This window comes from Trachemys scripta, chromosome 11, assembly GCF_013100865.1.
Source record: "Trachemys scripta elegans isolate TJP31775 chromosome 11, CAS_Tse_1.0, whole genome shotgun sequence".
Lineage (NCBI taxonomy): Eukaryota > Metazoa > Chordata > Testudines > Emydidae > Trachemys > Trachemys scripta.
In genome coordinates, this window is record NC_048308.1 from 19,705,401 (window position 1) to 19,720,038 (window position 14,638).

General features: G+C 39.6%; 1 protein-coding gene across 1 annotated transcript in view; it reads right to left on the minus strand.

Annotated features, from left to right (window-relative positions):
• Positions 1-14,638, minus strand: part of LRP1B (LDL receptor related protein 1B) — a 1,021,752-nt gene that overhangs the window by 463,085 nt on the left and 544,029 nt on the right. The window contains exons 22-23 of the mRNA XM_034786032.1: positions 13,558-13,758; positions 9,536-9,781 (exon numbers count right to left, since the gene is read on the minus strand). Of these exons, the coding sequence (XP_034641923.1) occupies positions 9,536-9,781; positions 13,558-13,758 (447 nt within the window). The remainder of the gene's footprint in view (positions 1-9,535; positions 9,782-13,557; positions 13,759-14,638) is intronic.

A 14,638-nucleotide genomic window follows, 5' to 3' on the forward strand; every position in this document is an offset into this window, starting at 1 on the left:
AACCTGGCTTCTCTATTGAGACAGAATTGAGGATATTGTGCATTGTCTGGTGCATGACATTTGTTCTAGTGGTGAAATGTACATCTCTAGGTGGATGAATAAAAGGAATGTAATGTTAGGTGCCTTCACTTTTTATGTCCTTGTAGCTGTGGATTTGTGTTAAGTATGTTATGTACGTACACAGCAATGACTACTTTCACAAAGAATAAGATCGCTGTCAAAGTGACCAGCCGGGTCTGGAGCAAAACAAGAAAATCTTAATGAAATTATCCAGCCAATTCAAGAGCTCTACTTTGAAGAAAAGAGACTTTTGCAAATATTATTTTATTTTGGAAAACAGACACTGCTTTCTTGAAGATCTTCCTCTACAATGCAACAATAAAGCGGCTGGACTAGTAAAATCTCTTTTCCTCTACCATACTAGGCCTCAGTTTGGGATGGTGTGCGAACTGGGGGAACACGACAACAGGCAGGGTTTCAGTGCCTCCTAAGCTGTTGAAAAGCAGAGTAAGTCAAAACGTTGCAAAAAAGGAATTCTTCACTTCCCTTTTTAAAAACTAAACTTTTTCATGGTCTCCATTAGCTAATAATTGCACATAAAGATTCAGTTGTGACTTGTAGAATATTAAATAATAATCTCCAACAGAATGGTTCCTTACATGAAAAGCACTATCTGCTTATGAGCCAACTGGCACTTTCACAAAGCTCCTGATACTTGTCAAAGTAGTGATTGATTTTGTAGATCCTGAACTGGCTGAACTATATGATGATGAACAAGCTCTTCAACGTTAGTAGCTGTTGCATCACAAAGGTGAACAGCTCCTAAGCTTGATGAACAATTTAATGAAACTCCTGATCTTGGACAAATCAGCAGGTATGGTGTAGAGTACCCTATTCATCATAAATTTTGTCCTTCATTGGCTAACTGTGGCACAAAAAAGATTGTGTTATGATAGTGAGAAAAATCATGCAAACTCCGAAGATGAAATTTTTGGCCCTTTTTTAAATCAACTAGAATTTAGGAACTAAAATTAACCAATTCTCTTCAAGACTCCCTCCCCCCTCACTCTCTCTCCCCTCCCTGCCCTCTCCCTGCCCCCAGTCTCTTGGGGCAGAAAATACAGGTTTTACTCAACAGATTATCTTTTGAAACTTTGGGCCAGGTATATTCTGTTTTACGGGTTTAACTACTGTTTTAAGTGCAAAACAGAATGCAGCCTTAACCATGGCAACAACAGTTCTGCTATAGTAATACAAAGAATGTTTAAGAAATAGAGCTGGACAAAATAGCTTCTTTGCTCTATAAATAATTATATATTTGACAAAAAACATGCTTATAGGCAACATGGTTTATTTTGTGTACACAATTACTCTTCAGCATATACAAGTTATAAATAAAGAAATGCAGGTGATGCACACAAGAGAAATATCGTGCTATGTCATAGAAGAGTTTATATGCAGGAGGATTCTAGATTGAAAAAAAATTAAATCTTTCTAATATAATCTGGTATGAGAAGTTGGACTACGCAAACCACCCATGGAAGAAAATAAAATGTGGGACAAATAGTAAATCATAATTTTCCTGAAATGTTTTTATTCTGGTATTTTGTTTTAGATGGGTCGTTAACTGAAATGTCAGTGTCACTGGATCTTAGGCTGATGTGCATTACCAGATTTATTTGTTACCTTATACACCTCTACCTCGATATAACGCGACCAGATAGAACACGAATTTGGATATAACGCAGTAAAGCAGCGCTCCGGGGGGGCAGGGCTGCGCACTCCAGTGGATCAAAGCAAGTTCAATACAACGCGGTTTCACCTATAACATGGTAAGATTTTTTGGCTCCCAAGGACAGCGTTATATCGAGGTAGAGGTGTACTGTGCCTTCTCGAACCGTACCTCCAAAGCAAATTGGTACCCTAGCTTCCTAAATATTGAAATTCAACATTTACATCTTCATTGATCGTCTCTTATTCAGAAGTCTTCAGTTACCTAAAAAATCCATATCCCTGAATATTACAGTAAATAGATATTTTAACCAAGAATAAAGTTAGGATTCAATGATTTTTTGAGGGGAAAAAATGAAAGCATTAATATATGTGAAGCAGAGTTGCTGTAGTTTTTAAAGAAATTAGGACAAGCTTTTCTTACTAAAATTACATTGAAAGTTCATCTAACTGTCTTTTGCTATACTGAATTCTGAAAGGCTGAATATAAACATAGGGTTTAAATATCTCTCAAGAGAAGAGTTTCTACCACATTCAATTTTTTCTAATGAATTTTTTTCTAGTGTAACTGTAATATACCACCAGTCATTATTGTGCAGAAGTATTACAATGGGAAATGAGCGGGGCGAGTGCAAAGAATGCACTCTTTATATTCTATTGGTATGTGAATAGTGCCTCTCTTTTGGTATGGTACTCATATTCAAACAATACAAATCTTAAATTAACAAAACATCTCTTCTTTGGAACCCAGCATGGAGCTCCATTCTAAGGTAGCCTGGGGCTGGTGCTTCACTCTTCTGTCCCTCCTCCACTGCTGTTGGAGAGAAAACATAATGCGAAGCAGAGGAGAAGGAGTTAGGCAGCAAAGACGATGACAAGAGATAAAAACAGGGTGATGTTGAAAATGGAAAAACATGGAAGGAAAAGAAAATAGAAGCAAGGGGGAATGCCAGCAGAAATGAGAAAAAAAGGTGGAAAACTGAAAGATTTAAAGATGGAGACAGGAGTAAAGCAGGGAATAAAGAAATATAAACAAGAAAAGAAACAAAGACTCCCCACTATCTTAGGGTAGTGATTTTTGTTCATTTCTTATTCTACATTTCAGGATATCTCTCTGCGAAACATCCACTGGCAGGCATTAAACTCTCATCTACCTAGTACCCTCACCATGAGTAATGTACTGACCTGAGTTAATACATTTGTACAGGGCCGGCTCTAGGCACCAGCAAATCAAGCATGTGCTTGGGACGGCACATTTAAGGGGCACATAAAAGATAATCATGGAAGGGTGGCCAGGCCAAACCTGAGTGGTGCTGCCACCCTGTGCACCGGGTCACAATGCTCAGAGTAGGAAGCTAGGCCCAGCCCCGAAGGAAAGGAGCTGCCGCTGCAGAGTAAGTATGCAGTGGGCTCACTCTCCAACCCCTGCCACCGCAGCGTCCCCTTCACACCAGGTCAAGAGAAGTGTATGCTTGCCTAGTTCTCCACCCTTGGTTTCATGATTTCTGGGGTGCAACTAAACCCATGAACCCACACTAAAGACACCACTATTGTAAATCCTCATCAAAAACTGCATGGGTGAATCAAATAGAGGTTTAAAATTATCTTATCTGGGAGAAACTTTGATGGGGTAAGGAGTCAGTTAACAAAAATGTTTGGACTAACTTTTCTGTGCATTTCCTTATTTTCAACATTTGGTGGTATTTATTTGTTTTAAATTAAAGTATAACTTTCAAATGTTGTTGTTGTAGTTTTAATGCAATCTTTTTTTGAAAGCTGTTTTTCCTGAAATCACTGACATTTCCATCTTTAACACTATATGAATTTTGTATATTAAAAAGATTAATGCTTATAACAGAAATAATTATAGTAGATTCAGTGTCATTTGGAAATAAGGCTAAGTATCCTTATAAAAAGTTGCAACAGAGAGTAATGAAATGGTTCAAATATACAGAACCACTTGAACATGACATGTCAGAAATTCAGTCTTTGAGATTCTAGCATCTGCATACCTAAAGAGTGCCTGAATAAGAGAAGGTTAATTACCCTATGCAGTAACTGAGGTTCTTACAGGAGTGCCCCTGTGGGTGCTCAACTTTAGGTGATAGCAGAGCAGTGCCACTTGGTGGAATGGAGGGCCGTCGGAAAGCAATCATGGTAGTTGATAAAACCATAAGTCCAAATAGAGCACCTGATGATGAGTGTTGCTTTGTGTGAGCATATGTGTGAACATATGAGCTAATGTGGCTTTGCACAATGGGCACATTGTTGAGGAAGTGCTATCGAGGCAGAGAGTGCATGTGTTTTCAGTCCCCAAAGGGGGTTGTAACTGTTGATGGTCATAGGTCAGTGCAGCTGGATATCCATTTAGACAACTTCTGTTTGAATAAGGCGTCCCCCCTTAGATAGTTCCGTGATGGAAAGAAATAACTTTGGTGACTTTCTGAAAGACTTTGTCCTCTCAATGTAAAATGCTAGTGCACTGTGGACATCCAGGGTATGAAGCATTGCTTCTTATTTATTCTCAAGGGGCTTGGGGTAGAACGATGGGAGATAGGTGGGTTGATTCAAATGGAATGAAGAAACTACTTTAGATAAGAATTTGGGATGTGGTTTTAGGGTAACTTTATTTTTGAAAAATATTGTGCATGAAGGGTGTGCCTTGAAGGCCCCCACTTCTCCTACTCGTTGGGTGGGAGAACAAAGCCACCTTCATCAAGAGGAAGAGAAGTGAACATGATGCTCATGATGGCTCAAAAGGACACTCAGTATGGCATCACAGCACCAGATTGAGTTCCCATAATGGAGTAGGGGCTTGTATTTTGGGGTAAAGGTTGTGAAGATGCTTGAGAAAGCGTTTAGTGGTTGGGTGGGTGAAGATCGAGAACTTGCTCACTTTGTGGTGGAATGCTGTGATTGCTACGAGGTGTACTCTGATCAAGCTCACTGAGAGACTCAATTTCTTAAGTTCAAATTCCATTGCTGACATATGGCCTAACAGTTAGAGGCAGATCCTGGCTGATGTCTGTGGGCTGGCTTGCATTATAGTGATTAGGTTAACAAGAGGAGTAAATCTGTGAGTGGGCAGAGAGGCTGTACCCAGAGAGTTGAGGTAGGCCCTGATGAACTCCAGTATTGGCACAGGTATGGACATTGATTTTTGTTGATTTATTTGTAGACCCAGCTGTGTGAAGAGAGCTAATGTCTTTGAAGTAGCTTCTAGTGCCTCTTCTCAAGTCTAGGCTTTGAATAAGCAATCATCCAGATAGGGGAATATATGACCCCTTGTCTGCTGAGGTGAGCCACTACCACAGTGAAGACTTTTGAGAATACCTGTGGAGCCGTGGACAAGTCAAAAGGGAGTACTTTGCATTGGAAATTATCTGTTCCCAGAACAAAATTGAGAAACTTCCTGTGTGAGGGAAGAATCATTATGAGGAATATTCATCCTGGAGGTCAAGGGCCTCATTCTAGTGCTGGAATTATCATTGCTAGTGTGACCATCCTGAATCATTGAGTCTTCATGAATTTGTTGAGTCTTCTTAGGTTGAAAATGTGTCTCCGTCCTCCATTTTTTTCTGGGTTAAAAAATAATGGGAGTATAAACCCTTCCCTCTTGTTTTGCAGATTCTGATTCTATTGCACCCAGGTGTATGAGATGGTTTACTTTCTGTCATAATAGGTGTTCATGAGAAAGGTCCCTGAGACGAATGGGGAGGCAGGGTGTGTAGGGGAGGTCGAGGTAAATTGGGTGGAATAGCCAACCTGGTTGATTTCTATTGTCTAGATTGTCTGATGTGACATTTCACCATGCTGTATGGAATGGGGTCAGATGGTCTCTGGATGGATGGATGGATGGATGGATGGATGGAGTTGGATCAGTCCAGCAATAGAAAGCGTGGGAGGTGTCTCTGCTCCTTGACCAAATCCTCAAAACTATTGTTTAGAGGGAGGTTGTTGGGATATTGAGGGCTGAGTAGGGAATGGTCTCCATCTTGTGGGTCTCTGCCTCCACCTTTGCGGGTAGTATTGTTTCTGAGGCTGGGTGTAGGGTGCAGATCTTGTTCTTTGTGCTGAGTAATACTTCCCATTTCTTCTTTTGTGTTGGCGTATATATGCCCAAGGATCTCAGTGTCATCCTGGAGTCCTTCAACTTGTCTAGGGACTCAGCTGTTTTGGTTGAGTTTGGGGCCTTTGAATGATATGCCCTCAACAGTAGATTGTACCTCTTCAGGAAAACCTGATAGAGGGAGCCAGAAAGCTTGTCACATGACTACGGCCATGAGAGCCTCATTTATTGGAAAAGCTATCTTGGAAGAGATTGAAGTATGGAGGATATCCAACAACTTATGTTGGGACTCCACAACTTCTTCCAGAGGTATCTCCAATGAGTCTGTGATCCTCTTAAGCAGTTCTTGGAACTGTATAAAGTCATCCCCTGTCATGGGTGGTGGGGGTATGAATTGGCAGCTGATGTGACTTACTGATCCGAGGTCTCATCCAGTTCCCCGATTGCTTCTTCTGGGGATTCAGAGGGTCCAAATACTAAGGATGATGAAGACTGCCTCGACCGCTCCTTGTGTGGACTCTGAGGCATAGGGTAGTGTTGGTGGTACACTGCCCAGGGGTCTTAGTAGGACCAGTGTGGTAGGAATGGCATTGATGATGGCAACTCTACCATCCTTGAGTTTCAGGTCTTGGGTGGTATTGATGCTGTTCTAGTAGGCCCAGTCTGGGGGCTGTCTGCATAGGCAAGGAGTTATGGGAAGAGTAGATTTCCCTTGATCATCAGCCTCCTCCTCATTGCTGGATAAAGGAGGAGCTGACCTGGTTGGTGTTGTAAGTTGGCATGATACTGAGTGTACTGGAGTAATGTTGGTACCGAGGAGTGGGGATTCTGGTGCTGACGAGACCAAAAGTTCTTTATGCTGGAAAAACTGCTGCAGTATAGAGGGCATTGGTACTGAGGAGGCTGTTGATGGTGGTACCAATGCCTTTACCACAGTAGTCAGTACAGAGGGTTGTGCACTGTGCATTGTGGAGGCAAGAGGTGGTACTATATATCGTAGCACTGCCAAGCTGCTCATTGCCACACGTCTAAGCAGCTGCTGCGGTACTAAGGCAGGGCTTGTAAGTTTCCTTTTTGTGCCTTTGTCTGAGCTCGTCCACCTAGAGTCTTTGGCTTGCATAGTATCTATGGAACTGGATGATCCTGCTGCCTCAGAGGTGGATGGTCTTGGTGAAGTTGGTACCGAGGAGGTCTTATGGGTCGGGGAATGCTTCTTTTTGGCAGCTTCCGGAGAAGGGGAGGTTGGAGACTGTTTTTTGTTTCCTTTTTGGAGGAGTGCTCCTTCCTCTGACAGAGAGATGGGTAACCTTTGTTAGATACCACTGTTGAAGACCAGGAGGGGGTCCATGATCCCAGACTGGACACCACGTGCAGACTTCTCCATCAGGAGGAGTTTTAGATGTAAATTCCTTGCTTTCCTGGTACAAGCCTTTATATTATGGAAGTGGGAGCACTTTTGTGGGATGTGTGTCTCACCAAGCCAGTGGACACACTGTCCGTCAGAAACCGGGATTGAAGACTGGCAAGTGAGGCAACGTTGAAAACCTGGGGATCCAGCCATGCCCCTTTGAATAGGGTTTCTCCCGTGAGGGATGGTAACTGTACTATATTAAGGGGTATACTAATAACTGAAATTTAAATTCCTAAGAGGAGAAAAATAAATAAATAAAGTAAGAAAGAGGTAGGGTAGTTAACTATTTAACTAACTAACTGGGTTCTAAAAACAAATACTCTAAAGATAAAAGTTAAGCTAAAGATAATACTGAGAGGCACTGCCCATTGCTCTATCTCAAGCCAATGGCGGTAGAGAAGGAACTGAAGGGGGGTTGGTTGCACAGCACCATGTAACCGCCAGAAGCAGCGCAAGATGGGAACAGTGCCTGTGTCTCCCAACCAGGCACTTTACTGAAATTCTCCAATTACAAGCACAAGGGTGCAGATTCTCCTAAAGTGGAGCACCCACAGGGACATTCCTTGAAAAAGAAGATATATGCCTGATCTCACACTGTAGTAGTAAACATCTTTAAATTGGTCAGTGGAATGGGGGGAAAAAGATTAAAATGAATGCCTCAAAATGCTTTTTCCATTGTGGATGGAGCTCAGGGTGGTTTCTGTATGATTTGAAAGGTGAGAGAAATGAACTGTATCTAATAGAAAAGGTAGCAGAAATTTAGAAGATGACCCAGAAAAATCGACTAAGAGTTAACAATGGGAATAATCTGGACTAAATCAAAGAGCTCAAATCAAATTCTACTTTGGAATAAGCAAACAAACTCCTACTGAATTTGAAGAAAACTCAATAAGAATTATCTAATCCAATGGGAGTTCCAAGGAACTCTTTGATTTGAGTTCTACTGAATACATTTTAATCTTAATTCATTATTTTAGAAGAACTAAAAATCATTATTTTGATAAGGTGTAATTTGTACTTTGGCATGCTGTTAATTGGAACTAAATTGTGACTGCACCATAACTGTAAAGGAGATGTAATGAAATGTTTGAATTAGCTCAGCTACTGTCAAATTAGATGGTTTAGAATAGGCCATTTACAAAATATCTGAATTGGGTATTAATGAAATTATCTCAGGTGACTGATAATGTGATACACAAGCTTTCATTTATAGATCATTGGTTCAAAAACGGTCCATGACATGGATGTGAGAAAAAGGTGAACAACTGGAAGAATTTCTTAATGGTGAAATCTGATGAACTGTGAAACAGTGACCCAAAAGAATTGGGGAAGCACTATACTTTGAGATATTTAAAATCAGAATTGACAAAAATATTAGAAAAATAACTGTAAGGAACAATTCTCTAATGGCAGGTGGAAGCTCTAGGTCAGCAGTTCTTAACAAGGGATATGCATACCCTTGAGGGTATGCAGAGGTCTTGCGGGGTACATCAACTCATCTAGATATTTGCCTACTTTTACAACAGACTACATAAAAAACACTAGCAAAGTCAGTGCAAACTAAAATGTTATACGAAGACTTGTTTATACTGCTCTAGATACTATATACAATGAAAGGTAAATATAAAATGTATATTCCAATCAATTTATTTTATAATTATACAGTAAAAATGAGAAAGTAAGCAACTTTTCAGTAAGTCTGCTGTGACACTTCTGTAGTTTTATGTCTGATTTTGTAAGCAGGTAGGTTTTAAGTGAGGTGAAAGTTGGGGGATGCAAGATAAGTCAAATTCCAGAAAGGGGTACATTAGTCTGGAGAGGTTGAGAACCATTGCTGTAGGTAACCCAGGAGCTTTCATTTAATATCCAAGCTCCTCTAGGCAGGGGCAGGGACTGTCTTTCTATATTTATATTGCACCTAGCAAACTGGGGCCCTTATTCTCCTGATTTGGGCCTCTGGGCACTACTTCAGTGCATATAATAAATAACGCAATTATAATATAAAGTCTAGACAGTATTTGGTCCTGCCATGCGGGCAGGGGACTGGACTCGATGACCTCTCGAGGTCCCTTCCAGTCCTAGAATCTATGAATCTATGAATATTATGATGATTCTATTCCCATGGAAGAGATGACACCATCCATTAAAAGTTATGGTCCTGACTCTCTCCTCTACCGAGGTCCAAAGTGGAAGGAAAGTGGATCTCAGATCCCAGGAGCTGACATTCAGTCAATCATTTAATCTTATTTTACTTGTTTTTACACTTCCTATTAGAAGGAATAAGGAACACTATAATAGTGAAGAAGCCCAAAATCTCAGCTTACCAATACTAGTGCAACTTTCACCATCATTATTGATCTTCCAGCCTTCATAACAGGAGCACTTGACACTCTGTTTGTGCTGTTCACATAGTTGACTACACTTAAGATGTTTGGTACAGTAATCCACAATTTCACAGGTTTTGTTGTCTGGATTTAGATAAAGTCCTGGAGGGCAGGAACACACAATTCTTCTTCCAGGAACTACAGAACACTGGTGGCTACATCCACCATTGTTAAGCGAACATTCATCTGAAATAACAGGAAAAGAACATTAAGAATTGCAAACGATATCAGCTGTATTATATTATATTTCTTAAGAGCGTCTCAGTAATAAAAGAAATTAAAAACCTCTAGTAATCACAAACTGAATTTAAATCTGGCTGAACAACTATTTGTTTGGAATACTTATACAGAAAAGTAGTACATTCAGTTTGCACACATCTGAGGTTGCATTACTGTTACAGGATAGCAAGTTTTTACCATTGTAGAACTACAATATAGATTATAAATTTTGACAGATTATCAAAGGTATTTTACCATTCACGCATTCACTTTGTATTTACTGGATGATACACTTCTTTTCTCATTTACTTAATGCTACCATTCTTTGGGCTTCTTGTTTACTATTCAGGTATGCGGTTTTTTTTTTTAATAATTGGAAAAAAGAACAACGGAATTTCCAGACAAAAGCTACATTAAGATAGGTCAGTTTATTTAAGGTTGACAGTATATTTCAGAGTAAAATACATTACAGGGATGTTGAAATTCTCTCCAAAATAAGCATTCAGTGTCCAAATTCTGCCCTGCAGTGACACCACGAGGAAAGGGGGGTGGGGGGGGACACTATGTGTCTAACCTAAGCTGGAACTACAAGCACTAAAATGTGTTCATTGTAACTGTATAGCTACTGCATGGTGTTATTACAGGACAGAGTTAAGGTTTGTTTGGATGCCCTAACTGTACATTTCATATGTTTTGGATTTTGTTTAAATTGGCTAAAGACTATTTAGCTCAGTGATATCCTTTTCTGTTCCTAACCAGTGTACACTAAATCCAAATAAGTCTTGGAATGCATTTAGTGTCTCAGCACACTTGGCTCTGTAAAAGTGCCTTATTCCTTCAGCAATCCGAGTCTTCAATTCCTTTTTCCTTCTGTTCCCTGAGTCTTCTGTGTCTTGAGGTTTCTTGTATTTCCTAAACCTATGCATGGAGGGTCTCTGGGATTAGGAGGCAAAGGGCATGCTTTTTCCCAACAGATTCGGAGTCTGCTCTCAGTTACATTTGTGCATCACTGTGGTGACTATAGTGGTGTCAAAGAAGCCAGTGTGAAAGGAAATTGAGGACCTAGTTCTCCATTTTATTTTATTTTTTTAAAGAATGCTGTCAAAACAAACACTAATGAACATTAAAGAGCTAGTCCTGCATTTCCTATAAGTACTAATGTCAATGTGAATTTTGGGAGTACAGGACAGGTGCACTAATGCATTTATTTACTGGAAGTTAGATTTTCTTCTGAATCTTCTAATTTATTCATGCCTCTTAGTTATTCTGATTCACATATATCTCTAAAACTGAATTTTACATCTGCACAAAAAAGTGTATACAATCCAGCAGTCCTTCTATAGAACAGTTTCCCTCGTGATTTTTTTAAAGCAGTTCCCTTTCTTCTTAGAGTCCTTTTATTTTTCCAGACTTCAAGGTTCTCAATGATGGGGAAAAAAAGGGGGGAAATTAATTAAAATAATACTGATAGGCCAGGGTGCTGCCAATATCCTGCAATGCATATTAACACTTTAAGGCAACAGTCATAAATACCCTAATGCTAATTAGTAAATGAGTAGTAAACCGCTGTTGTCAAATAACTTATCATTATCTTCATCACAGAAAATCCCAAAGGAACAAGGCCTCTTTGCAGTCCAAATGCCACCCGGAACAATCTCTGCCTTGGTGCCTAAGGTGGTCTGGCTATGTTTATGTCAGTTATGTCTATCACTGGCAATCTTATCGCGCCACCAAAGCTTGATCTCTGTAGTGGTATTCCTTGGTACATGATTCAGAATTTGTTGATCATCTGTTCTAATAATATGTCCATACCACGGAAGCTGCTGAAACTAGTGATGATAGAGGTGGTTGCTGGGTTTGGCTTCAAATATCCTAATTTCTGTTCCTGTTGTGACACTTGATCTGGAACAGCAGATGATGATGATGATGATGATGATAATGAGAATCAAAAATGTAAAACCAGTGTTCTTTGGCCTTCCTCGGGATCCATGTTTTACTGCCATACAACAGAGTTGGTATAATTGTGGTTCTATAGATCCCCAGCTTTTTGGCAAGACATCACCACTGAGGCCACTGAAGCATGCCTGAAACCTGGCAGCAGCTGTTGCTATATGGGTGTCCACATCTTTCAAGCAACTTCTAGCATGGTCTATGATGATGCCCAAATATTTGACAGTTGCCACCTGCTCAATGTCCCGTCCAGACAAGTAAATAGTGAGTTGGCTGTATCTAGCGCTGGAGGCTGTTCGATGGAAATAGTCAGGGACTTAGTTTTATCCAGATTCATAAGGTCCAAAGTGTGTTGCTTCTTGCCCGATTAGATCAGCCATCAGCTTCAGCAATTCACCAGAGTCAACAACAGAGTGTCAACAGCATATTAGAGATCTCAAAGCAGAATGGTGTTCTGCTCAAAGCCACCGACAGCTGCCTCCTCAAGCTTACCAATCAACTAATTAATGCCAATATTGACCAATGATGGGGCAGAGTGCTGCCTTGCCAAACTCCCGTGGAGATAGGAAACCATGCTGTGAAACTGCCATTGACTCAAACACAGATTTCTATTCCATTCTGTCAATGACACTACCTTTCCAGATCCTACAAACTTCCTGGTTGCCTCATCAGATCCCCCAAACTTGCTCAATGCACTGAATCGAAGGCCTAATTGAAGTCTATAAAAAGTGCTATGCATGGTTTATTAAATTCAGCAATATGGTAAATATAGGGTCCTGACTCTTATGTGATGCTCTGGCAGCATATATGGGCCCTAAAGAGGTAACTATTGGCTGGAGGTTAATGAAAGCATCATGTGCCTTGTCTCTCAAGCCAAAGAATCTCTACTAGAGCACATTTCCCATTAACAAGGAGTTGTACACCTGAGGATATAAAAACCTCTACTCCTGTAATCACCTCTCCTTTCCTACGTTTCAGCCCTTTCATTATTTATTATATATATTACAGTATTGCCTAAAAGCCCCAGTCACAGAGCAGGACATTATTATGCTGGGCACTGTACAAACACTGAACAAAAAGGCAGTCCCTGCCCCAAAAGTTTACACTCGAAGTAAAATATAAGAAAGAACAGATGGATACAGAAAGACTAATGGTGGAGTACACAGAAACAATGAGATAATATTGGACAGCATGATAGAATATGCTCTGTCAGAACAGTCCTCTTTTTACATTTCAGCTAAAGGATGAACACAGTGCATCTTAATAACATGCTATGGCAAATCTTCAGTACTGACTCAGAAGGAAGAATGACACCTTTGGAATAATAAAAAAACCCAAACTTGCAGCATACTAATGTGTTTCTGAAAAAAAACAAAAAACCCTCCCATCTAAGTAGTGACCTAATTCAACAGTGGTTAAGTTTGTGTGGTCTAACAGTATTATAGGCACACTTAAGTACAGGTGTTCTTATATGTGTAAGAGATCTTTTCTACTGCTTATGGCTACAACCATGTACCTTGTAAGGGATGTTTTAAGAGGTTAAAAGATAGGTTCTCTAATCTAAGAACCTATGTTGTTCACGATGCTTCATTTTTGAGAGGTTTGATACAATTTCAAGCACAACATGGACATTATAATAAAATGCACAAATTACTTGTCAGAAAATGTAAATACCCTGCTAAGATAAGATTCTTTAGAAAGGAAAGATGGGAACAGAAAATATCGAGTGGTATTAGGGAAACAAAATAATTTTGAATTTTTTATAGATGTGAGTGTGCCTAAAAATAAAATACCACAAAGGTCGCCTTCATCAGATCCATCAGGACAATCTCTTCTCCCATTACAGAGCTTCTCAGGCTGTAGGCAGATGGAGGTATCATTAGCACAAGGATATTTTGGTGGTCCACACATATAGCTCTCGCAATTATCCTCATCAGACTGATCGTCACAATCAATATCTCCATCACATAGCCACGCTTTGCTAATGCATCTCCCTTGGAGAAAAGAGACAAACACAAGAAATCAGACTGAAAATAAACATAGGAAAACCTATGGTAACATTACAGAGAAATCTATTGCTGTGTTACATTTTAGCATTAATGATCTCTCTTTCTAAATTAACAGAAATGATCTAAACAAGCTCAGCTTTGTATTTTAAGTTATCTGCATCTAAATAGGCAGCCTTAATTTCTTGACCAATGTCAAACCTAATAGGTTCTATGTTCAATAAAACTGCATGCAGGCAACTATGCAACCTAAGTAAAATATACTGATTTACAGTTTTATAGGTTGCCCAAAATTGTTGCAATGTTTCTTCTCCTGCTTTCCTCCCCATTTTCTTTTCTCTCCATTCCCACCCACCCCTAGTAAAAGCAAGGTCCCAATCTGACACTGACAAACCAGTAGCTATCATGAACAAAAGTACTCTATTAATTATATACAATATGTTTCCATATAATGCCAAAGCAGTAATCATACTTTACATTTTAGCCAATGATTTTAGTTTATTATCCATGTATTGTGTGATGTTATGATTAATTAACATGTCATGATATATATAATCATCGTATGTTAAATAGAGTTAAATTGTAGGATTATAGAAGTATAATATTGATCAGTATTTAGATTGATAATTTATTAGATATCTAAGTCAGAAAGGCTGAAACACAAGACCTGTAGGTTGAGGCCTTCCAGATTCTAGCTTACCTAGTTTAGGCTTTGGCGATAAGAAATGCTGACATAAGTTAGTGACCAAATAATAACCCAATGCCCTAAGATTATGGGAAAAGTGGTACCAAATGGTAATATTGTGAAAAATTAGCTGGAAGATTAATTTTAAATAATAAAAATGCTGTAGAGGTACATCTGTTTCCA